Raw genomic sequence first — 23,560 nt, forward strand, 5'->3', positions numbered from 1 at the left:
AGCAGCTGCCCAGGCAGCCTGTCAGCCCCTGTGCTACTGCAAGCAGCCAGGAAGTCAAACACATGCACAGCTTTCCTTTCCACAGCCAAATTAAAGAAAAACAATCAACAAACCAAGCCCAGAGCAGGAGGCATCACGTGCAGAGCAGCCAGGACCCCTTTTGGGAAGGGAATTATCAATTCACATCACTCTGTCCACCTGCTAACAGGCCTGAGCACTAGAAATGTAAAATAAGTGGAGCTGCTTGGTGTTTGAAAGGGGAAACAGGGATGGGGGACAGGGAGAAACTGAGGGGGGAAATAAAAAACAATGAGATTTCCAAAACTCACCCATTATTCCCTGCAGGTCAGCAGAAAGCAAAGTGCTCCTAGGAGAGCTCTTATTTCCATTCCCTTCCTCTATCAAGTTCTTAATAGATTCAAACTTCAATTTATTTCTTTTTTTTTCTTAATTTTTAATTCTTCCTTCAAAGGCAATTTTGGGTAAATAATTCAAAAGCCTGTGAGCTGTGTGGCTGCAGCCAGGCTGGGGAGGCAGAGCTGGAAAGCTCTTTGGAACCTCCTGTCAGCTTTAAACATCACGTCTGAAATTAAGCACGTTTACTATAATTAAACCAGATTATCAGCCACCTGTGCTGAGGGCTTCAGCAAGGTGCTTGGCCAGGGCACCACGCTCCATCAGAGCAGCAGAGGAGTGAGCACATCCACAGGAGGCTGCGGATGCAGAGGGGAGAGAGGGAACTCAGCTGGCAGCTCCTGGAATTGCACAAGGTGCCGATTTCATCGAGGTCTGAGTGTACCTGGGAGGGAGAACAGCCACACACAGAGCTCATCAGCCTCAGGCCCACTGCCGGGCAGCCCTTCACAGGCAAAAACTCCTTAAACATGCCGAAAACCATCCATGTTTGTGGCCTACATCATATAAGCGTGTATATGTATATATATCTATATGTGTGTGTGTGTATATATATGCATACATACACACACATATATATGTATATTTATGCATCACATACAATATAAAATACATATATTACATATTTATATGTATTTTCTATAAGTATATATATTCTTTTTAGCCCAACTTTGGAGTTGTTATGTCCTTGAACACCCTGGTTTTGTGACAAGCCAAGGTGAGTTATTTGGAGTTATATCCTTGAACACCCTGTTATTATGTCCTTGAACACCCTGTTTTTGTGACAAGCCAAGGTGTTTCCTGAGAGCCACCTCTCCCCTCCCAGCCAGGTTTTTGGTGGTTTCAGGGACTGAGGATCTGCTCCTAAACCTGCTTAGAGGAGCTAAGCACCACGGCACAAAATGAGGTTTTCTCTCCATTAGAGCACCCAGCTGGGAGGTTTGCTGAGGCATTCAGCACATCCCAAATCCAATTGCTTAAGCAGCTTTGCTGGGATCTTGTCTGCTGCACTCCCTGTGCTCCTGCCCTGAGCCACACAGGCACAACCAGAGGGCGCAGAGGAAAAGCTGGAAAAGCTTTCCCTTGGAGCAGGGAATGTTCCTCTGGGACAGCACCCTGAATTGAATCCACACCTGGAATGCCTGAAAGCTAAAAGAGAAAAAAATCAGCAGAAGAGAGACAGCACAAAATTGGCCAAGTGTGTAGAAATTGTTACCTGCAGACAAGAAAGAGGATTTTCTACTCATCCTGTTAAAGCAGTTCCTCCAGCTTTGGGCAGCCCAATTTGTTTCGGCTGGTGTCTGCCCAGCTCTGCACAGACAGAACAGACCAGACCACAAACTACCTCATGTGAGAAATATCTCATTGCTACTGGAGCAAGAGCTGTAATGTTTGCTTTATTTTGAAAATAAAGATAACTGAAAACTGTAGCAGACTGATTCTAAGAGCCATCAGTTTGAGGGCACACTGTACCATTTTCCAGGTTCACTGGTTGTCTCCTGAGAGCAAATGTGAAATCCTGGTTGAGTTAGTGGGAGTTTCCCCTCTAACTCTCAAGGGCATCAAAGCAATTCCTTAAATTGTATTTTCATTCACTTGAACCACATGTAAATAACAGGTTTGTTCAGAGATGGACCTGACAGCAGAGTGATCACAGCAGCTGTCAGGAGCAAAATTCCTCCCTGCTCCTCATTCCCTGTGCAGACACAAATAGCATGGGCAGACTTCACAGGGCACCACAAATGTCCTGGCAGAGCCCTCCAGCCTTGGCATAAATGTGCAAGCCAAGGAAATTCACACAGATTTGTGCAAGTTTCAACTCTAAAAGTGGGGATTGGTTGATTTTTGTTGGGGTTTTCCCCCCTTTTTGTGTTTGGCTTTTTTTCTCAGTGTCAAAGCAGAATACTGCACCTTTCCAACACAAACCCATGAAACAACCAAACCAGCACTTCCTCAAAACATTTAACTCAGTTTCTAATTTAACCTAGAGCTTGATCTGAAGTTTTGAAGGTATTTTGAATACTCTGCACTGTTTGGAAATGGCATCAGTTTGACCTCTGCACTCCATGCAATGTAAAATAGATCACAGGAGAGCACTGATGCAATCCCCAGCTTCTGTCCAGACCTCCTGGCCAGAATTCCCAGAGCTCAGAATCTCTTTCTGTCTTGCTTTCTGCTTATATGCAAACACTGAACCACAGTGTTTGGGGAATTTGAAGCAAGAGAAACTCCCACCATGCTGTCTTCCAGAACTCAGAGAGGCTCTAAACATCAGGAATTAGAAATCTAAGTCCTCATCTCCATGAAAGAACTCACTCTACAATGTTGAAGATTTTAAAAATAGACAATTAAATCAACACATCACCACATCCATTACCACAGGCACAGGATACCAGACTGGTTTGGGATAAAGGGATCTTAAAATCATCTTGTTCCCCCCCTGCCATGGCAGGGACCCCTTCCACTACCCCAGGTTTCTCCAAGCCCTGTCCAACCTGGCCTGGAATATTCACAAGCTGTTTAACTGTAGAATACAATAAAAAATAACCCCAAAGACAGAAGCTGCATTGCTGTATTTTTGTTTAGCTACCAATGATGATAAACTTTACAGCCAGGATGTGCTTCAGCAGTGCTGAACATAAAAATGGTTTGAAATTTGTATTGATCATTCTATGAAATCACACAGGCTTTAACTGCCCACAGAAACAGTAAAAGTAAACATTAACATTATCCTCACTGGGTGCCTTTTATTCCTGCCCTTTTTAGGGCACCTTAGAAACTCCAGCTGTAGGAATGGATGGGAAGGGGGTGCTGAACAAAGCAGCAGAACCTGTGCTCTGGGAAAGCTCCCTCCCAGCCCAGCAATCCTCAGGAAAAGTCAATGGACAAACCACATAAATATGTGATAGCAACATAACAAACTGCCTCAATACTGCAAGGGTGAGGGGAAAGAATTAAAAAATCCAGGGCACATGTGAAGCTCTCTGGTAGATAAGTCATGTCCTGATATCAGCCATCTGGGATCTGAACCCTGGAGCTGCCCCTCAGCTGGACAGCATTTGTTGCCTGAGCTGGTTAATTAGAAGGATCTCCAGCTTGAAGAGGAGAAAACACTTGAAAAATATTTGCCAAAGAACCACAAGCCTCAGTTTGAGACTTTTCCAGAGCCCGTCTTCCATTCAAGAACTAACAGAGTTATGTTTATTTGCATGTGAATTGATTATATTAAGGCTTTTGCAGCCTCTGCAAGGAATTACTTTGTGACACATTGGTTGGAGGGGGAAAAAAAGCTTCAGCAGCAGCAAATTCCCCAGACAAACCACAGATTCATTCAACAGAAGTAATTACTTTAGCAAATGTTGGTGGATTTTAATGCCAAGAGGAGGATTCCAGGTACTTTTAAAGCTTGTCAGCCCAGCTGATACCCAGAAACATCTTTAGTCAGTGTGATGTAACATTGACACAGCACTTAATCAGAAAAATAGGCTGTTTCTCCAACAAAGGGATTTTAACAAATGCCACATTTCATTTTTATTAATATATTCCAAGCTGATGTCATGTGGTCTCTAGATTTCCCCTGGAGATACAGATTTGAAAAGTCCAGAGGGAAATGATAATTCTGTACACTGCTTTGTTGACATATGAGCTCTGAAATTACCATTGGAAAAAAATCCCAAGGTCTGCAAAGATAATTTCACAACCCAGAGTGCTCCAAGTCCTGTGCTGAAGAGTTCTAAAAGCTTTTTGAAAGGAAAGTTATAAAGAATGTATGACTAGCACAGATTTGGGCCACTTTTTAAGGCCATTTTTTAAAGCACGGAGCAAAGTTCATCTCCCTTTTTAATGAACTCCGACTGTTTGGACAAAATGTTTCCCTCCCTTCCCTCCCAGCAGAGTCAGACACAGTGAAATTCATCTTCAGTGCTTTGATAGACATGAAAAATTAGAGACAGAGATGGAAAAGGCCGAGACTTCCTCCAGGTCTCTTGTTTTCTTAGCAGTCCATCTGTTCCAGACACATCTGGACATCAGCACCCCAAGGACACGGATGGCTCCTTTCTCTGCCTTCCCCGAGAAATCAGGGACACAGCTCCTTTATTAATGGCATCATTAGGCAGGGCAGGGAGCAGGCACAGAGCAGGACTGAGCCCCCAGTCTGTGGAAGCACAGGAGCTGATGCTCAGAGCACAGGGCAGGCCAGCACTCACCCAGCTGGGAGGGACAGCGGAGCAGCGCTTTGTCATTCCCTCAGAGTGGAACAAAGTCAGGGAAGGTTGTCCTCTCCTCTGCTCAACTTATTTGTTTGCACTTTGGAAAGCTCATCTTTACCCTGCCCCAGAATTCCTGTGGAGAATCAGAGAGCCCAGGAACTCCTTCAGAGCCCAAATTCAGGTCACTGACAGCCACCCAGCAGCAGATGAAAATGGCTATAAAATTATTGCATTAATGTCCATGTCTTAAAGGCCTTCTGAGTGCTCATCTCCAGGGCTTCCTAATTCATTATCTGAACTACTCAATGAACACACCCCAGCACCAAACCATCGACACCTCAGTGTACTTAAAATACAAACCAGGGGATTTCTCTTCCTCAAAACAGCTTCACACCATTGAGCACTCAGTGGGTACCCTCGGGTGCCCAGAGCTTTCCCTAAGGCTCTTAAATGCCTGAAATACACTTTTCTTCAAAGTCAGAGGAAACGATCAAATATTGATACAAAACTGTAAGCCTGCAAAGCTCATTGAACAATTGAACAATGCTGTGAAACACAAAGTATCAGATACAGAAATAGCTTGCAAAAGGGTTTTTTTGGGTGTGGTTTTTCTTCCCTTGGGGTTTTTTGGGGTTTTTTACTTGGTTTAAGGAAGCAGCTGAACAGCCACATGCCTGCTATGTGATGTTTTATGTCCGAGTCCTCCCTGAACAGCACTGGGACTTGTATTAACATGGAACCACAGAATCCCAGACAGGTTTGGCTGGGCAGGGACCTCAAAGCCCATCTCATTCCACCCCCCTGCCATGGGCAGGGACAGCTTCCACTGGACCAGGCTGCTCCCAGCCCTGTCCAGCCTGGCCTGGAACACTGCAAATGTGCAATTTTAATTCTGGATATCTCTGCATGAACACCCAGCCCCATCTTTGCTTGAAAGGGCACACACAGCACAGGCATTCAGTGGAGTCCACCCCCAATTTCCATGAAAACTCCAGTGTTTCCATGGTTTGGAGGAAATGGCCCTGCCAAACTATTTTTATGTGGATTCTTTTCCTTATCTCTGACCATGGATTGTTACAGTCACAAACCAGCGTGTGGGGACAGAGAACACAGGACAGCACAGGCACAAAAACATTTACAAAGTGTCATTTATACCCTTTCCAGCATAACTTTTCACTCTCCATCCCATTGTTATCCTGAGGAATACCAACAAGACAGGCATTAATGGGATTAGTCTCCCTTTAGACCTGGATTTCAGCTACTGTACAAAACTCAAATCATCTGAGCAACAAATCTGCTCAAGCACTTAGACTGTGCAGGTGGAATAACCTGCAAAATGCACTGGTTCCAGAGCCTGGCAAGAGGAGAAACAACTTGGGACAAGTCTTTGAAGAGGCTGCCTTTATGGTTTGTGTTCTTCTGCATGTGTTTGTTCTTAAGAAATTAACACTGGAAATTTTTAAGAATTAACCTTTGGAAAGCAGTCAAGATTTATCTGCATTTGATGGCCCCTTTCCTCCACGAGTGTTTGCTACATTAACTTGAAAATACAGTCAGTGAAATTCTACCATCAGGTCTTTGTGTCCATGGCCAGAAAAGCCTCACAGCTGAGCACTCCAAAGCCCCTTGTGGAAAAGTGCTTAAATTCAGGGCTGTGTGCCCACTACAGCAGCAGGGCCAGGCTCTCCTAAAGAGTCAGATTAAGCAGTGTGCCTAGCTTTCACTAATTTTAAAACAACAAGAGATAATTTCAAATGGGTAACAATGTACCAAATAGATTGATCTGCCCCAATCTCATTGATTTGGTGAATAATTCACTCTTGCTTAAACATGGAAGAGGATTAAGCCATAAAAAAATCTGCTGATACAAACACACCTACCTGTGCAAAATCCCTGTGCAGCGGTTGCAGGTCCTTTGTGGACACCCAGCAGTTCCAAGGAAATTGGAATTGAGCTTTAACCCTAAGCTGAACACACAAGACTAAAAATATGCAATTTAACACATCATGTCTCCTAATTTTATTGTGAAACTTCTGTTAAACCAGCTTCTATTTCTTAGGAACACAATAAACCCCACAATAGCAGCCTGGGGGCTGTCTTGATGGGTTTTATAAAGGCTTTTTTATGACTGGATCTGCCAATAGCTATTTCTTCTGTGCCCTTCTTCCCAAAGGCAAGCAGGGCTTGCTCTTAGATAAGAGGATCCAAAGCAAAGTACAAATGTGCCTTTCATCTTCCCAGAGGCATCAGAAGCTCAGCATCTCCTTCCCACAGCTTCCTCTGAAGCTGCCTGGATGCCTTGGCCACGGGAGCGCTTCCCAGCTGGACCCTGAGATAATCATGGAATCATTTCCCAGCATCACAGAGCCCCAGAATGGCTTGGGTTGGAACAGACCTTAAATCTCACCTTGTTCCACCCCCTGCCAGGGGCAGGGGCACCTTGGGCTGGGCCAGGCTGGTGCCTCTGGGCTGGCAGGGCTGGCCCTGGGCACTCACTGCCCCAGCAGTTCTGAGGGGAGAAAGAGCCAGGAACCATTGCAGAGTCAGAGCTGGGACAAACCTTCAGAACACCTGAGACAAAGAGATCCTCGCCAGAGCTGTGGGCAGCAGAGGAGCCTGCAGCCTGCAGCCACACTGTCCTTTGAACAGGGACATGTGCTGTCCACAAGGCTTGGAACACATTCCAAAGGCTCCTGAGCAGCACAAAGGTCGCACTTCCCCCGGCACTGGGCTCCCTGTGGGCTGAGCCTGCCCAAAGTTTTGGAAATGCCTCTTGCTCTGGCCCAAGGAGGCATCCAGGCTGCAGGCAGAAGAGCAGGATCAGCCTGTGCCCTGTCATGGGGGCACAACGTGCTGGCACTGCCGAGCTCTGAGCCCGGGCTGTCCCCAGCCCTGCCCCGCTGCCGGCACTCTGCGTGTCACAGGTGCTGCAGGAGCACACACCACCTCAGCTCAGCCTCAGTGCTCCAATTTCCTAAATCCTAATTTCTTAAACCTTAACTCCTAGGGAGTCCTGATTTCCAAGATCTCCTTGGAAAGATGGCTTTACTTGCCATGCAAACACCGTGAAGTGGCTCTCAGGAAGGTGAATGGTGACACAAGTGTGGCTGCGATTCAGCCCTCAGTGTCCAAGAGGACTCCCGTGTTAGAAAACCAATTTATGTGAAAATAAATGGCTTTCAGGAGAGCTGAACCAGAATGCTCTGTGTCAGGATGTAATTCCCCTGTGTAATTCCCAGCCACAGAGCTCTCCCTGTGCAGAGCAGCCCCATCAGAGCATGAAAGTGGCCCCCTGATGCCATGCAGGAATATCATTCCTTGCTCTGGTACCACAGCTAATGAGAATTCATTGAATGCAAAATGCCATGCACACTGCTGAGACTTTTCCAGAAGGCCAAGGCAGGTGTGACTAACTCAGGAGCATATTTAATTGTTAATTGATCAGCTTGCAGCTCCACACCCCATGCAGCACCCTCAGCATGGAAATGCAGCAGCTCAGGCTGCCCTGCCTTGCCCACCTCCAGCTCTGCTCAAGTGTCATTAACCAGCCAGCAAATAGGAACGTGAGGAGCTTTGATTTTATTTTAATTTATTTGTCTGTTCCTGCAGTTGTCACGAGAGCCTCATTAAGCAGCTCTGCCAGCCCTGCCCCCCCCAGCAGTGGTGAGCACAGGAAACCCCCCAGCAACCCAAGCCCTCTTCAAACACCTCACACCCTCGATACCTGTCAGGCAGTTAATTATACCCATGAATTATTGTCTCTGCTAAAGATGACTGAACGTGTGACACTTTGCTTACTGCATGAATTCCTGCTGGTTTTATGATTACTGTCAAAGAAAATGATTAATAGGTAGACATTGCATCAAGGACAGCAACAACACAGCAAGAATTAGAATCTATACTTGTATAGCAAAATTAATTCCTGTAAGGAAAGGAATAAAACTTTTACCAGGCATTTAGGCAGAAGACAGTTTCCTTAAAATAATTTCCCACCCCCCGTTTTCATACTATGATCAATCCCCAGCACAGATGTTACTGACATGATTCATAAGCTTTACATTGATCAGTACTTACCAATTCCTAAAACGTCATCTGACTCCTTCTGGAAAATGCATGATCTTGTTAAAAGCAGATAAGCTCAGAGCTTTATGTTCTCCCTACCTAATTTGCTTTGCTGTCCACAGTAAAGATAATTCTGTTCAAGCCGAAGAGCAGGGAATGCTCCCATTTAATTTATTTCTTTGTACATTCAGAACAAAAAGACCCAAGCTCATGGGCTACTTCAGGAGTTAAAAAATATCAAAACTACAAACAACTGAGTAATTGAAGGACAGCAGCAGCAGCACCCTTTCAGAGCAAAGCCTGAATGCCAATTTCTAACTCAGTCTGAGGAGACAAGGAGCAGCAGGACCAGCAGTGGAAGCAGCAAAAATCTCAAACTAATTCTGCCCAAAAAGCTGCCATGTATATTTTTACCACATGCCTCACCTCCAGCAAGCACCGAAGTACAAAAAGCTGCCTTGAACAGAATGAAACTCCTCTACCACTAGACAAACAATTCTACCAGCTCAGTAACCCATGGTTCTGCTCCAACAGGCTCTTTGGAAAGGTCTGTGTAAATAAATAATAAAACAGGCTGTTAACTTCTCTGGACTGCCCTGGATTAGGTTTCTGACGTCTAGGGTTTCAGTGCATGTCATTAGACCCTGCACCCTGCAAGCACAGAGCCTTGGCAGAGTCCAGCCCAGGGCTGCTGAAAGTTTGAGCAAAACTTGATGCAGTAATTTTAATGCAAAGACATTAAAACTCAAAAGAGTGCTGGAAGTTGATTTAATTCTGAGCTACTTAGCTAAGCTGGCTTCTGGTCCTTTCACCTTTCCTTTCAATGGAACAGCAGAACCTTGGATATGCAGCTGGTGTGGGCAGGGAGTGAGGGCAGCTCCAGCCCTCACCCATCCCTTCCACATTCCAGAGTCAGGGATTGGGGGGGACCCCTGGGGGTCATCCAGTCCAACCTCCCTGCCCCAGAACATCTCCTGCAATTATCTGAGCTGCCCTAAAATCCCCACATGGGAGTTCCAGTGCTGCACTGGCAGTGCCTGTACAGGGCAGCCACCCTCACCTCGAGGGTTCTGTACAAAGAAACTCTTAAATACCTGCAAATATTGCAAACTCTGGTGCTTTACGCCAACCCTCAAGCAAGGATTAATCTGCAATCACCTGCTGCCTCTGCCAGCCCCTGCCTGTGCATTTTGAGCTTTTATCAATAATAATATAGACTGCAAGACAAGAAGAACACACAGAAGTAAAAGTGGGAGCATTTTAATGAGTGCTCATAACAAAAAAAAGGCAGGAGGAGCTGATGAAGTTCTGGCCCTCTGCTCTAAGAGGGCTGTAACCCATAACCAGCTGAAGCTCACTGAACCTAAACCAGAAAGCTCTCATTTACATGAACAATCAGATTGAAATAACCCAGCCGTGTAAGCACCCACCCACCCTGCCTGAACACAAGCAACATTTAAATGACTTTTTAAAAAAAACAATTCCAAGCAGAACCCAGCCGTGTAATTCTGCCCTTGAACGAGCTGCTCCAGGTAGAGGAATTGATGCCATGGTGATTCCCTGCAGCTGCCTGTGCACAGACCAGGCACAGCAGGGCAGACACTCACCCAAATAATTTTCATTTTTAGGATGCAAAATGCACAGGACACGCTCACACACCCCCCAACACAGCGTTCTGAGGACACCAAGGTGGTGCCACCCTGGCCATGATTTGTTCCACTGGCACTGGGAGTGCATCAGGCATTCCCCAGCAGCGTGGGGCTGCCAGGCTGAGCACATCTCCCAGCAGAACAAGGCTCTAGGGGACAGCAGAACAAAAACAAGGGGACAGCCACAGCCCCACCACACCCAAACAGGCACTAAAGCTCCAGAAAACCATCCCTGCCTGAGGACTAAAGCTCTGAGATCAGTAACAATGACTTGCATTTGGCTTTGTCTTGTAGCTTCTCAAGTGCAGCCTTTTGCAGTTGACAAAGAAACCCACGTAGAAGCTGAATACAAAAATAGACAGGTTGTGGAGATAAATGTGGATATAGCTGGGTTTGCGGTGCTGGCTTTTCTTTTTAATCTTATAAATGAATTTTTAGTAATTCTCATCAGTGTTTAAGCCATAAAATAGCTACAGAAAATCACACTGGTAACATCTGATCTTAATGAAAGGTGCCAACTCCAGTGCTCCCCACTGTAACAATACATAACAGATATTCTCCTTATCCAGGTGAGCTTCACAAACATTAACCCTGGAGGTGCCAGGAGGAACAGCTGAGGTGGCTGCTGGAGTTGCCATCACAGAGGAAAACTGACAGGCACAAATGAAATATCTGATTATCTACCCCATTATCTCTGCTCACATGTCAGCTGCTGATGTTTGCCCACGAACTCCAGAGCAAACTGTGCCCAGCCCTGGCTCCCAGCCCACACTTTTGCACTGATCCCAGTGTAATTTAGAGCAGTCTGGGTGTTCAGAACATTTATGAACAACCCCCTGCCCAAGTTACACTAAATTTTATGTGCTCCAAGCTTCCAAATTTTATGAGCTCCATCCCAAGCACCCCAGCTCCAGTAGCTGCCCCAAAGGCCAACAAAGCCCAAAGGGGACCCTTTCACTGCTCAGGGTGTTGGTTTTCTTTGATGAAATCACTGCATTGTTCCATCAGTCTTCAGGAAAAAAAAAAAGTCCAAGCAGACAACTAAAAATAAAGTATGACCAAACCAAAATGGAAAATGTTTGTAGCAGAAGGAAAATGAGGAAAGAAACTCCCAGACAGCTCAGACTGAGGACTAATTCTTACTTTTTTCCAGATGTGTGGAGCACTAAGAAGTAACTATTGACTGTTTTCCTCCATTACTTGCACTAGAAGTTGAAGATGCAAGCTGAAAACTATGTGTTACCCTGCTATAAACCCTGTAATTTATTCTCTGTGGGCTGGGATGTGCTGATTCAGATGGCTCCAGTCTCCAACCACTAACCCCGTGCTCAGAGCTGGCTGGCACAGGGACCTCAGCAGGGATGAGCCATTCCCCACTCAGGGTCTGCTCCAACACTTGTTCCTCTGCCTCAAAACTGCCAGAACTGTACAAACACATCAGGGCCAACCTGAACATATGGACAAACAATTCCCTGATTGTGCCTTTGCCTGTCCCCCAGCCATGGGGTCACTAAAGTGCAGCTGTAACAGAAATAAAAGGTGAAGGAGCTTTCCCAGTCCTGCTCCCAGGCTTTGCCAGCTCCCTGATTTTGGGGAAGTTTTCCCCCTGTAAGTATCACAAGTGGGGACTCCCAGAGGAGGAGAGCATGGCTTCTTAGTGCCACAGCCCCTCACTTCAGAGGCTTCAGAGGAGTGGAAGGGCAGGGTCACCCTCGACACAAACACTGGGACAGTGACAGGGCAGCATGGAGGGTGAGGAACTCTGCAGGGCTGTGGTGACAGGACAGCCACTGCCACTCCTGCACCTCCTCAGGGCTGGCACACACCCCTGATCCCATCCCAGAAACGTGGGAGACAGAGCTCTGGGCAGGAACACTGAGCAGCCTGGTGCAGGCAGGGACTGCAGCCACCAAGGAGAGCCCAAACCCCAATCTGGCACGAGCCACTGCTGGGCAAGGGAAGGGACAATCACCCTGCATCCCACCAGTGCCAGGACAGGAATGACAGCTCTCCCCTGGGGCACTGTCCTGGGACTCAGGGATTATCCTGTTCTCTGCTGTAGGGCTGCCAAATCCTGCCCCTCTTGCCCAGAGCAGCTGTGGCTGCCCCTGGATCCCTGGCAGTGTCCCAGGCCAGGCTGGACGGGGCTTGGAGCACCCTGGGATGGTGGAAGGTGTCTCTGCCCATGGCATGGCTGGCATGGATGAATTTTAAGGTCCCTTTCAACCCAGACCATGGTGGGATTCTCCCCTGCTGTGCCTTGGGAAATAACCTGGCAGTAGTGAGGCTTCCCTGGCTCAGAGCAATGAGCTCTGCAAGGACACAAGTTCCACGTTAAGTGCAACAAGCTCAGCTTTGGCACAACAGCAGAGAAATGCCTTCATCTTTTTAACTTTTGCAACTGTGCTCTAGGAGCTGGCCAACAGCCCCCAGCAGCAAAAACGCACCATTATTTTTAGGCAGTGCAGTGTATTTCCACACTGCTCTCTCCTAAGCTGATTCCAGCACCCCCAGGACTCCCTCAGGCCTGAAACCTTTTCTGTGTTTGCTCTGTAGGCAGCCATGGCCCCTCAGGGCTGGGCACAGACAGACCCCACAGACAGCCATGGCCCCACAGGGCTGGGCATGGACAGGCCCCACAGGGCTGGGCACAGCCATGGCCCCACAGCCATGGCCCCACAGCGCTGGGCACAGCCAGGCCCCACAGCCATGGCCCCTCAGGGCTGGGCACAGACAGACCCCACAGACAGCCATGGCCCTACAGGGCTGGGCATGGACAGGCCCCACAGGGCTGGGCACAGCCATGGCCCCACAGCCATGGCCCCACAGCGCTGGGCACAGCCAGGCCCCACAGCCATGGCCCCATAGGGCTGGGCACAGCCATGACCCCACAGCCATGGCCCCACAGGGCTGGGCACAGCCAGGCCCCACAGCCATGGCCCCACAGGGCTGGGCTCAGATGTGGCCCCACAGCCATGGCCCCACAGGGCTGGGCACAGCCATGACCCCACAGCCATGGCCCCACAGGGCTGGGCTCAGATGTGGCCCCACAGCCATGGCCCCACAGGGCTGGGCACAGCCATGGCCCCACAGGGCTGGGCACAGCCAGGCCCCACAGCCATGGCCCTACAGGGCTGGGCTCGGACGTGGTCAAGGCCCGCAGGCCTCACAGCCCAGAACAGGCAACAAAGGCTCAGTCAAATATGTTTTCCTAAAGCTGCTGCAGTCCAATGCAAATAAGATCAACCCTAAAGCCTCATTTTCCTTTTGGAGTGGGGCTGTTTTCTCAGGCAGGCACAAATGCCCTCATTCATCAGGGCTGCAGGACAAGTGGCCCAGTGTGTGCAGGCAGGGATGGTGCCCAGGGTGGGCAGGGAGGATCCCAGCAGGGCACAGCAGCACCCAACTCCCTCTGCTGCTCCACAGCACTGCCAGGCTCACTGGAACCTCCAGCCAGGGCTGCACAGGCTCCAGAGCTTCCCAGAAAAGAGAGGAGACAGAGAGGGAAGGACTGGGATGGATGAGAACCTGAGCCCCAGGTTGGAGTCTCCCAAAACACATGAATAGTTCCAAGGTCTCTGAATTGTGTCACAAAAGCAGCTTAGGGTGGTAGAGAACTTTTTCCACAAAGGAAAACTCGTTTTTTTTATTCTCTTTACCTTCTTGGTGCAGTTGCCAAAGAAAGATAGGAGCTGTCAAAACAACCAAAAACATTCATTGAAAATGCTCTTGTTACTCTGCATCTCACTGCCTGTGAGAGCCACCAACAGCAACTTAGGGTGGTAGAGAACTTTTTCCACAAAGGAAAACTAGTCTTTTTTATTCTCTTTAACTTCTTGGTGTAGTTGCCAAAGAAAGATAGGATCTGTCAAAACAACCAAAAACATTCATTGAAAATGCTCTTGTTACTCTGCATCTCACTGCCTGTGAGAGCCACCAACAGCAACTTAGGGTGGTAGAGAACTTTTTCCACAAAGGAAAACTCGTTTTTTTTATTCTCTTTACCTTCTTGGTGCAGTTGCCAAAGAAAGATAGGAGCTGTCAAAACAACCAAAAACATTCATTGAAAATGCTCTTGTTACTCTGCATCTCACTGCCTGTGAGAGCCACCAACAGCTCTATAAATAAGCCCTGCCGTGAATAACTCAGCTAATATTCAACCCACCCTACACTGCACGAAGGTCACTGATGAAATAAAGAACTGGCTGTTTACAGGACATCACAGTTTGCATGTCAAACTTCAGGAAAATAACCACACCCAGGCCTCTGAGGAACTTTTAAAGTTTAGTTTTCCTCAGGGCTGAGGGGTTTGCACAGGACTTGTCTCAGGCAGTTCCAGCAGCACCGAGGCTGGGATTAACATCTGGGCTGCAAAGACTGCACTCATGTGCTTCTTTCAGGCTTTCCCTCAACTTCTGGTTCTAAACCCAGATCATAAATAAAATTGTTTTTATCTTAATCGAATCCTCTCTTGGGGATTATTGCCAGTTTCTATTATATTGACTCTGCTGGGAACTAAGGGATTTCTTAGCTTTATTCTGGTACCCTGATGATAAAAAGCCTTCCACAGTCTCATTCTGAGTTGTAATGAGAGCGCATGCAGGAATTCAGGCTCTGTAAACTATTTCCTCAGCCCGGAATAATTATGCAGTGTGAAATGCAGTAATTACTTGGATTACACGACCTCTCCAGGGGACCTGGCATGGCCAAAGGTACCACTTAGCCCACACAGCTGTGTCCCCCCAAGAAACCAAGGCCTGGGACTGGGAAACTGTTTAGAAATATACAAAAATTCGCCGTGAGGATGCACAATCATCAAGTGTCTCTCATTCCTGCCATGAGCTCTGCTGGAATCCTGGGCAGCTGCTCCTGGCAGGGAGCAGTGTCCAACACCCCGGGCTGTGCCCAGCCAGGCTCAGCACCCACAGCCCAGCCCCTCCTGCAGCCCCTGGCACTGCCCAGGTGGGCTCACAGACCACTCCAGCCTGGAGGCAACAGCCACTGAACCCAGGGGTTTATCCTGCCCTAAAAGCCACCTCCTTTACACCCCCCCTTCCCTGCAAGTGATGCTTACAGAGTGCCAAGAACAGCTGCTCAACCTCTGGATTTGGGAGACAGGACAAACACAAAGTTATGACAGGCAAGCATTCAGGAGTGAAGCAGAATTTTTGAATTTTCACTTGCTAAAATAAAGTTTCTTTCATATTCCCATTTTCTCCTGCTTGCAAATGAGACAGAAAACTACATTTTCCTGGAAGATTTCTTTGTAATAACCATGTAATTTTCTTTCTGCACATTCAGTATAAGTCTGAGGAAGAAGAATTTACCTTAGCAGCCCTCACAAGCTGCTGAGAGTTAACTCTGCAGGGAGCAGAGCCCAGCAGCAGCACGGGCGAGCCCCAACACACACACCTCTCAGCCTCCCAAAGCAAAGTTTTACAAATGCCCCCGTACCTGATGGTCCTGACCGAAATGCAGTATTTCCACATCAGGTTCCACATGGCACTGCCATCCCCCTTCATGGCCTTGCCCGTGGTGTTTGCAGAGAGAGGATCCCAGAGCCCAGCACGGGCTCGGCAGCGCAGCAGAGCCAGCCCAGCTCAGGCAGCAGCCCAGCTCTGATTCACCAGCTCCAAGTGATTCCTCCGACCTCCACTCAAGTGAACTCCCAGGGAAGGCAGCTTTCCCATCTGAAGGCTCGGGTTACTCCTTTCTCCGTGATTTATAAGATTCGGTGTTTACATTATTCGCAAGCCAGCAGAGATTATTAGAGGCTGTTCAGAAAGCTCCGTGTTACACTCGCTGCTCTGAGCTGCCAAGTCAGAAAACTCTACCTAGGCAGCACCTGCAGAAAGTTATTCCCATTTATTCCACTTCAAAACCCCCCCCCGCCCAGTAACACTGCCCTAGAAAATCCCTTACGAGAGCTATAAGTGCTAACCCAAGACATGCTCTATCAAATGCCTCGGGCTGGAGGAACCCTCAGCTGTTTGCAGAATTTTCTGTGTACTGTAATAAACTTTTTGGTGCCAAAAAAAAAGTAGTGAGTCATTTTCCAAAGCTGGATTTGAAGGCATACGAAGAAGTCCTGGCTTTCAGTGCTGAGTATCAGCTGTGACACTCAGCCTGGAAATGACAGCAACAGTAAAATGGCAAGATCTGATTAAGAAGAAACTCCACCAACAAAAAAAATCCCTGAGAAAACCCAAGAAACTCCCAAATCAACCAAAAAACCACCCCAAAATAGATTATGTATGTGGAATCCTTTTGCTGTGCTGAATAAGTTCAAACACACAGCATTTATTGCCAAAAGTTTCAATGAATTGAAGCCCCAGCACACACTCACATGGCAAAAACTTTCAAAAACAGTATTGTTACTGTTGTTGTAGAGACCAGCCCTTTAAATCCTGCCCTGGCATCTCCAAGACCACCCTGCAAGTCAGAGCTGCTGCTCTGACAGATTAAAAGTTCCCTGAGCCTTTGCTCAGCCCACACTCCCTTCTCTGCCCAGGTCAACAGCACCATTACCAGGGGCCCTTCTGGACATCAGATACATGTTTATATTATAAAACTTAATTAAGCAAGAAACCAAGTTCATGCTGTTTCTTCACAGAGCAGAATCAGTCCGTGATTAACTGTCTGTTTGCTGTTGCATAACTCCATTTTCTCTAAGGCCATTTTGCCCAGGGTCTCGTGACTGTTCCCACTCTTTGAAATATATTCTGCTTTGGGAGCTCCTGATAATTGCTCCTGGAGCAAGCTATTGATGGCTGGTCAGGAAAAGTCACACCAAGTTCCACAGCACACTGTACATTTAAATCAGCTGCCTTAATGAAGGAAAATTACATTAGAAAACTTTTATACATCTGTTCCTAACATAATCACAGAAATACATTTCAATGCTGGAAAAAGCTACATAAGTTCAGGCAGCCCAGCTGAACCCTGTCCCTTCCCTAACTTCAGAGATGAAGTGCCTACAGGAGAGATTTTCTGGATTTTGTACCCTGTACACTTGCAAGATTTCATGTGGCATAAATAAACCCATTATATACAGAGAATTAAAGCAGTAGTTTCTTTCCTGTGCAGCACAGAGGTATCAAAGAGCACCCTCAGCTGTGGCAGCTCCCTCCCTCCCTTTGAGCTCAATCCTGAGCCCTTGGTGTAATTGATGTATTTAGATTACACCCTCCTTGATTCCCCTGCAGTCCCAATATTTTGACAGCACCAACATCTGCAGGAATAGTGTTTTTATCTGTCTCTAAAGATAGATTCAGTGGAAGAGATCTACAAGAGAGCAGCGTTTTCATCACCTCCTTCAGCCACGTTTCTAAATTTTATGCACAACCAGCGACCAAAGGAATTAAAACAACATGGGAACATCATGGGGCAGAGGTGAGATGCTGCAGGGGACTGGTTTTTGATTTGGTTTGGTTTTTAAATCATTGCTGCAGCACTTCCCATGAAAACCAGACCATTAAATAGTGTAGAGAGTATTTTAGCTCCTGGGCTGATCTTGTCCACTGATTTCCCAGAAGACCTGGACAAATCCAAGTAGCTTCTCCTCTAAGCAAGCAGGGAATATTATTATTTTTTCTATTATTATTATTATTATGCGAGAAATACATATAATTTAACACACACCCAGAAAATGCTGCACACTGTGCAAAACACACCATGAGCTAATATAAGTCATAGCTCAGTTCTGTGATTAGATCTCTGCTGTGAGAAAGTGCTATTTTTTCTGCTGCAAATATGAAGAAAGGATTGGTGTGAGATGCTCCTTGGGATGATATTTGAGGGGAATATTCAAGCCCACAGCATCCTGCAGAGCCCAGGGAGGGCAGGGCCTGGCTGAATGTGCCAGCAGCACCAGGGAATAGCTGCTGATTGCTGTGAGGAACTGGAGATTAATAGAACGTGTTTCTGTCTCTCATTTTCTCTAAAAGCAGCTCCTCTGGGGTATCATCACCAAGGAGGTCCCGGAAGGGATGGCCAGGAGGAACTGGGCACATGAGCTGTTTGTCAGTAGCCAGAACAATCCCACTGAGGAACAGAGGAGCTTTTCCAGGAGCAGTGGCACACTGAGGCCCTTTTGTCTGGGCTGTTTACTTCCCTCTCTTTTGTTCCATCACCGTGCCCCAAACAAGGCACACATTTGCATGCCAAGTGATTTCACTGTTTGGAAGCCTTGTTTGCCTTCCCTTCAGGACAACCAGGATGAGCCCCAGCACTGCAGGGGCCGTGTCTGCCCTGGACATGGATTTTCCATTTTGTGCACCCATCACCACCTCTTGTCACCACTGCAGTGACACTGCCCCCCACACTCACACAGGTTGGGCTGTTTGGAGCTGCCTGCCTGGGCTGTTCCTCCCCTCTGGGTGTGGATGAGAACTTCATCACTTATCTCTTCCCCTTGCAATAAAACAGATTCCATTCGCAGCACATCACTGCACCCACCCGAGCTCAACTCCCCGCACAGATTTACTCATTTTCTGATTTTCTTTCTCCCTGAAAACCTTTTTGCTTTGCCCTGCTTGCAAGAACCCACAGCAGCTCTCCCTGCCTGCAGCCCTGTGTGTCTGGACCCATGGCAGTGCCCCATGGAACACAAACTCTTGGGGGGTCCTCCCAACCCACAACAGGAAGGTGCAAGGAGAAGTTCTGCCTCCTTCCAAAATTTCTTCTCATTTCAGGACTGTTTCTGCCAAACCCAGCATCACTAGTGGCCACAATGGATGCCTTGAACCTGGTTGTTGCTGCCTGTAAATCAGGGAAAACACTTTGCATCTCTTCTAGGAGGAAATCTTTAATTCCAACAGCCACAACCACTGACTCAGAGATGATGCTGTGGCTTTTGGGAGCTGGAGGCAGCTGAAGGTGGGTCCCCCTGAGCTGCAGGGTCAGCAGAAAGGCTCTGCTCAGCTGCTGGGGCTGCAGGGGAGCTGCTGATGCAGGAAGGTTTGCAGCAAGGCAGCCTGGAACACCAAGACAGACACAGCTTTGGTTCTGCTGACTGCACACAGGAGCAGGGAGCTGCTGCAGGGCAGGAAAACAGTTGGAAGAATCAATATCACAGAAACACTGGGAAAAATTCACCAAGTTTGTCAAAGCCCTCAACTTGGCCACTTTCAAGCACATGCCACCCATTTTAGGGACAATAATAGGATTCTCCTAATGGTTTTGATTCTTGAGGGAACCCAGAGCAATGGAGAGCAGTTAGAAATCCCCCAAAACCCCAGTGCTGGGGGGTGGGGAGGGAAGGAAAGGCAGAATAGAATCACAGAATCATTTGGGTTGGAAAAGCCCTCAAAAATCATCGAGCCCAACCATTCCTCAGCCCTGCCAAGGCCACCACTGATCCATGTCCCCAAGTGCCACATCCACAGATCTAAATCCCTCCACAGATGGGGGCTCCACCACTGCCCTGGCAGCCTGTTCCAACCCCTTCAGTGAAGACATTTTTCCTGATATCCAACTAAAACCTCCCTGGCACAGCTTGAGGCCCTTTCTGAGGAACGGGAGGTTTTTAATCTATTTTCTAATTTTCACACTGGAAACAAAGCTGCTGCAGGCAAAGACACCACAAGAGACATAAATCACTCCAAGTATTTAAAAATGCTGGAGCTGAGGTTCCTTTACAAGTTGGAGGTGGTGTGTTACTTTTAAATGCTATTAATAGAAAGGCAGGGCTCAATTTGGAGTCTCACACTCCATCACTCTCCCCCCTCTGGAGATCCACTCCTGCTTGGCAGCAGGGCCTGCAGGAGGATAAGCAGAGCTTGGTGGCTACAAGCAGGGAGAGGAGCCCAGAGCAAAGCAGCAGCCAGGACAATGGATCTGGTTTGGATCTGGATAAAGCTGAGTGCCCTGGATGGCAGCACCCCCTCAGCCACGGTGTGTGAGGTGATCAGGGCTGCCCCTGTGCCCAGGCCCAGCCCAAGTGAGCTCAGCACAACATCCCTGCCACAGGGAGCCTGCCCTGCTGCAGCCCTCCAGGGGGAGGAACACGATTTGCCTGGATTTTTGAAGCTTTACCATGATGAAATGGTCCCAAAGCAGGATTTGACAGCATTTCTGTCCTGATGTATGTTACATTTGTAGGTCATTTGACAAAAGGAAAATGTGACTGCTGGAGCTAGCCTGGTTTGGGTTGTCAGTGCAGTCCCAGACCTATTTTTAACTTAGGTAGCACTCCCCTTATACAACAGCTATTACCAATTAAGGATTGCAAGGAGTCGTACAAATAGATGGAGTTTAATTTTTTCTCTGAAAAAGCATTCTGGCTTTTTGCACTACTTGGGGCATCTTTAACTCTTCAACCTGCAACAAGCCAACATTTTGACTTAGGAGGTTTTAATAAAATATCTTCACCATTATTTTCTTCCTAGTCCTTGCTGCATTCTCTTCCATTGCCTTTGAAACCTCCTTTGCTGATTTTTCACAAACATTCCTAAGGAAATGCAAACCCTGGTGTTTCCTGGGAGCTGACAGCAGAGACATGCACATGCCAGTCCTGCTGGGGAACTAAGCCAGCCTGGACTTGGCATTTTGGTAAAGGGCATCATCCCCTCACCCCCAAAGGCTGGAGGGTTTGGGACCCTTGGCAGAGGCCCCAGCACCCTCCAGGCTGCAGCTTCTGAGAGACTCCTGGGATGTCTCCAAGCCACCACCGGGCTCCCTGTGCTGTGACTCAGACTTGGACAACGATCAAAGGGAACTCAGAAAGCTTCCAATTCCCCTCTGCAGGGCACCAAGCCAGAGGCACAATTAAAATGTGACTGCTCCAGGGGCTGCCCATCAGCTGCATCCAAATACAGGAGAGACTGGAGAGGGAAAGAAAAGCCTGGCAAACTCTGAGTGCTCCAGGGACCCAGCTAAAGAGCAGGAACCCCCAGCACAGGCACCCCAGTTCCAAAAAATCCCCACCAAGCTGTCTGTGGAAGGTTAAAATCTGTGCAAGAGTGAGAAAGGGAGAAGCTGAGGGCTCACAGATGGTTCCTGGGTGAGAGGGAAGGGGGTGGAGAAATGGAAAGTTTTAGGAAGCCTGGAGAATTGATGTCATGAGGACTGCAGAGAGGCAGGGGAAAGGTGGGAAAAGGTGGAGGAAAGGCAGGGGGAAAAGGCAGGAAGGGAAAAGGGAGGGAAAAGGGAAGAAGGGAAAAGGGAGGAAGGGAAAAGGGAGGGAAAGGCAGGAAGGAGAGAGGTAGGAAAAGGCAGGGGAAAAGGCAGGGGAAAAGGCAGGCACACACACAAGGAACTGCCAGGTCTGAAACCCAGTTTAACCCAGTTCCAGCACTGGTCCAAGGAGGCAGCACAGCCCCACAGATTGGTGCAGGGTTTGGCTCAGCCGTGCCCAAATCCCACAGCTCACCTCAGGGAAAGCAGAGGGGTACCAGGCACGCCAGGAGTGTGGATTTCAGGCATGAGAGCAATGAACACCTGCAGAAAGACTCCTTCAGACACAGAGGACAATTAATGACATGGCAAGGAAGGCTCCCACCAGTTTAGCAGGTATTTGGTGTATTTTCATTGAAATTTCTCAACTTTGAATCATTTCTCGAGCACAGGGAAATCCTCTGATGGCTTTTAAGGCCTTTTTGCTACTTTGTGTGTTTATTTGAAGGTTTGCTCCTGATAATTTTTCTGCTGACTGTGGGAATACTGCAGTGTGTGCTGTTTGCAGCCTGTGCTTGCAGAGGGGGTGGATTTGGGAGGTGGGGGAAGCTCTCAGCTGCTCTGCAGCTGCAGCAGCCTGGCCAAAGGATCCTCTGGAGAGGGAGCTGCTCCAGGGGCACATGACTCAGCCCTGCTCTGGATGAAGTCACTGTCGAGTGAAAGCAAACTCTATTTGTTTCTACCAACATATATGGTGAACTCCAAATGCAAGTTCAAGGCAGAGCTCCAGTAATTCTCCCCACCCACTTTGCTTTTGTTTGGGATGCTGCAAAGGAGCTCGGTTTAAGTGACAGCAAGGAGATGAACAGACCCACTGACATCACTGCCCAGCACTGTGCAAAAGCACTTCCCTGCCCTCATGAACCAGAACTTCAAGGATTTTTTCCCCTTACTCCTGTTCCTGAGGTCTGTAATTAGAATGCAGCCATCACCTCCAGGAATGTGGCATTATAGGATTGTATACAAGTTCTTCCCCCTTCATTAAATCTGTTTTTAAATAATGAATTTAATTATGTAGTGACCCACGGCCAGGGAGTTTTTTACACCTTTTTTTATGCTGCCTTCCCCTTAGAGAGAGCAGCAGCATGCTCTGTGCCAGTCACCCAACACATCTGAAACCACCTCCCACAGCCCCAGACCAGAGTCCACGCTGGCAGCACCAGGAATGGGGAACAAAGCCTCTCAAAGCACATTCTTTGTAACAAAGAGTTAACCCAAAGGACAGCCCTGACACAGATCACTTCAAGCCCGTGTGCTGCCTCTGGAACAGCATCTAAATTAAGGCTGGCAATTCCTTTCATGGCTTCAAATGCTACACATTTTTCTAGGATAAGAGAGTGGGAGAGAGGATGAGCACAGAGCTGCAGGTGCCCTGCAGAGTGCAATATCAGAGTGGCTTCAAGCAGCTTCTGACACTCAGATACTCTGATATTCCAGGGTGGCAGCAGTCAGCTGCTCCTAACAAGCCAATTGATGAAAGCATTTTCATTTTTAATCAACACTGAAACATCCTCATGGGAATGAATCATACACCAAAATACAGACCTATTTTGCCCAGAGATGGGCTCAAGCACATGAATCACCCTATCCTGAAGCAGGGTGCTGGAACTGTGAGTCCCAGCTGAAGGGTGGCAGAAACAATTCCAGCTAATCCCTGGCTTCAAAGAGGCAGCCAGCTCTCCCTTTGCTTATTCCACTGGGGTGGCTCATTACAAATGGCCCTAATTGCTCTGGAAGGGACTCGTGCCTCCTTTAGAGAGACCAAACCCATGAAAGAAAAATTGAAAATGACAGGAAATAATTTAAAAACAGTTTTGTTTGCCAAACAAGCCATTCCAATAAAACAGCCTCTACAAACTTGGCACTTGCTTTCTGTTTTTTGAAATTCTCCTGTTTTAGCCAGAAGAGAGAAGACATTCTGGGAGGGAAAATCTGCAGATTACAGCTGCCCTCGGTGCCAGTCACACATTTCCTCACCTTCTGCTTGATCTTTAATGCAATGCTAATGGTAACAATTTCTAGCCTGGGCTATTACCCACCAGCTGGCAG

At 47.8% G+C, this 23,560-nt stretch overlaps 1 protein-coding gene across 11 annotated transcripts in view; it reads right to left on the minus strand.

The window, feature by feature from the left end:
* IQSEC1 (IQ motif and Sec7 domain ArfGEF 1) overlaps positions 1 to 23,560 on the minus strand; it is a 302,794-nt gene that overhangs the window by 107,185 nt on the left and 172,049 nt on the right. The window contains exon 1 of one of the 11 annotated variants that reach the window (XM_063164357.1): positions 15,791 to 15,929. The exons of the other annotated variants lie outside the window; for them this stretch is intronic. Coding sequence (XP_063020427.1) covers positions 15,791 to 15,858 — 68 coding nt within the window. The 5' untranslated portion in view covers positions 15,859 to 15,929. Of the gene's footprint in view, positions 1 to 15,790; positions 15,930 to 23,560 lie in introns of those variants that run through there. 11 annotated transcript variants of the gene reach the window in all.

Source organism: Melospiza melodia, chromosome 10 (assembly GCF_035770615.1).
Source record: "Melospiza melodia melodia isolate bMelMel2 chromosome 10, bMelMel2.pri, whole genome shotgun sequence".
NCBI lineage: Eukaryota > Metazoa > Chordata > Aves > Passeriformes > Passerellidae > Melospiza > Melospiza melodia.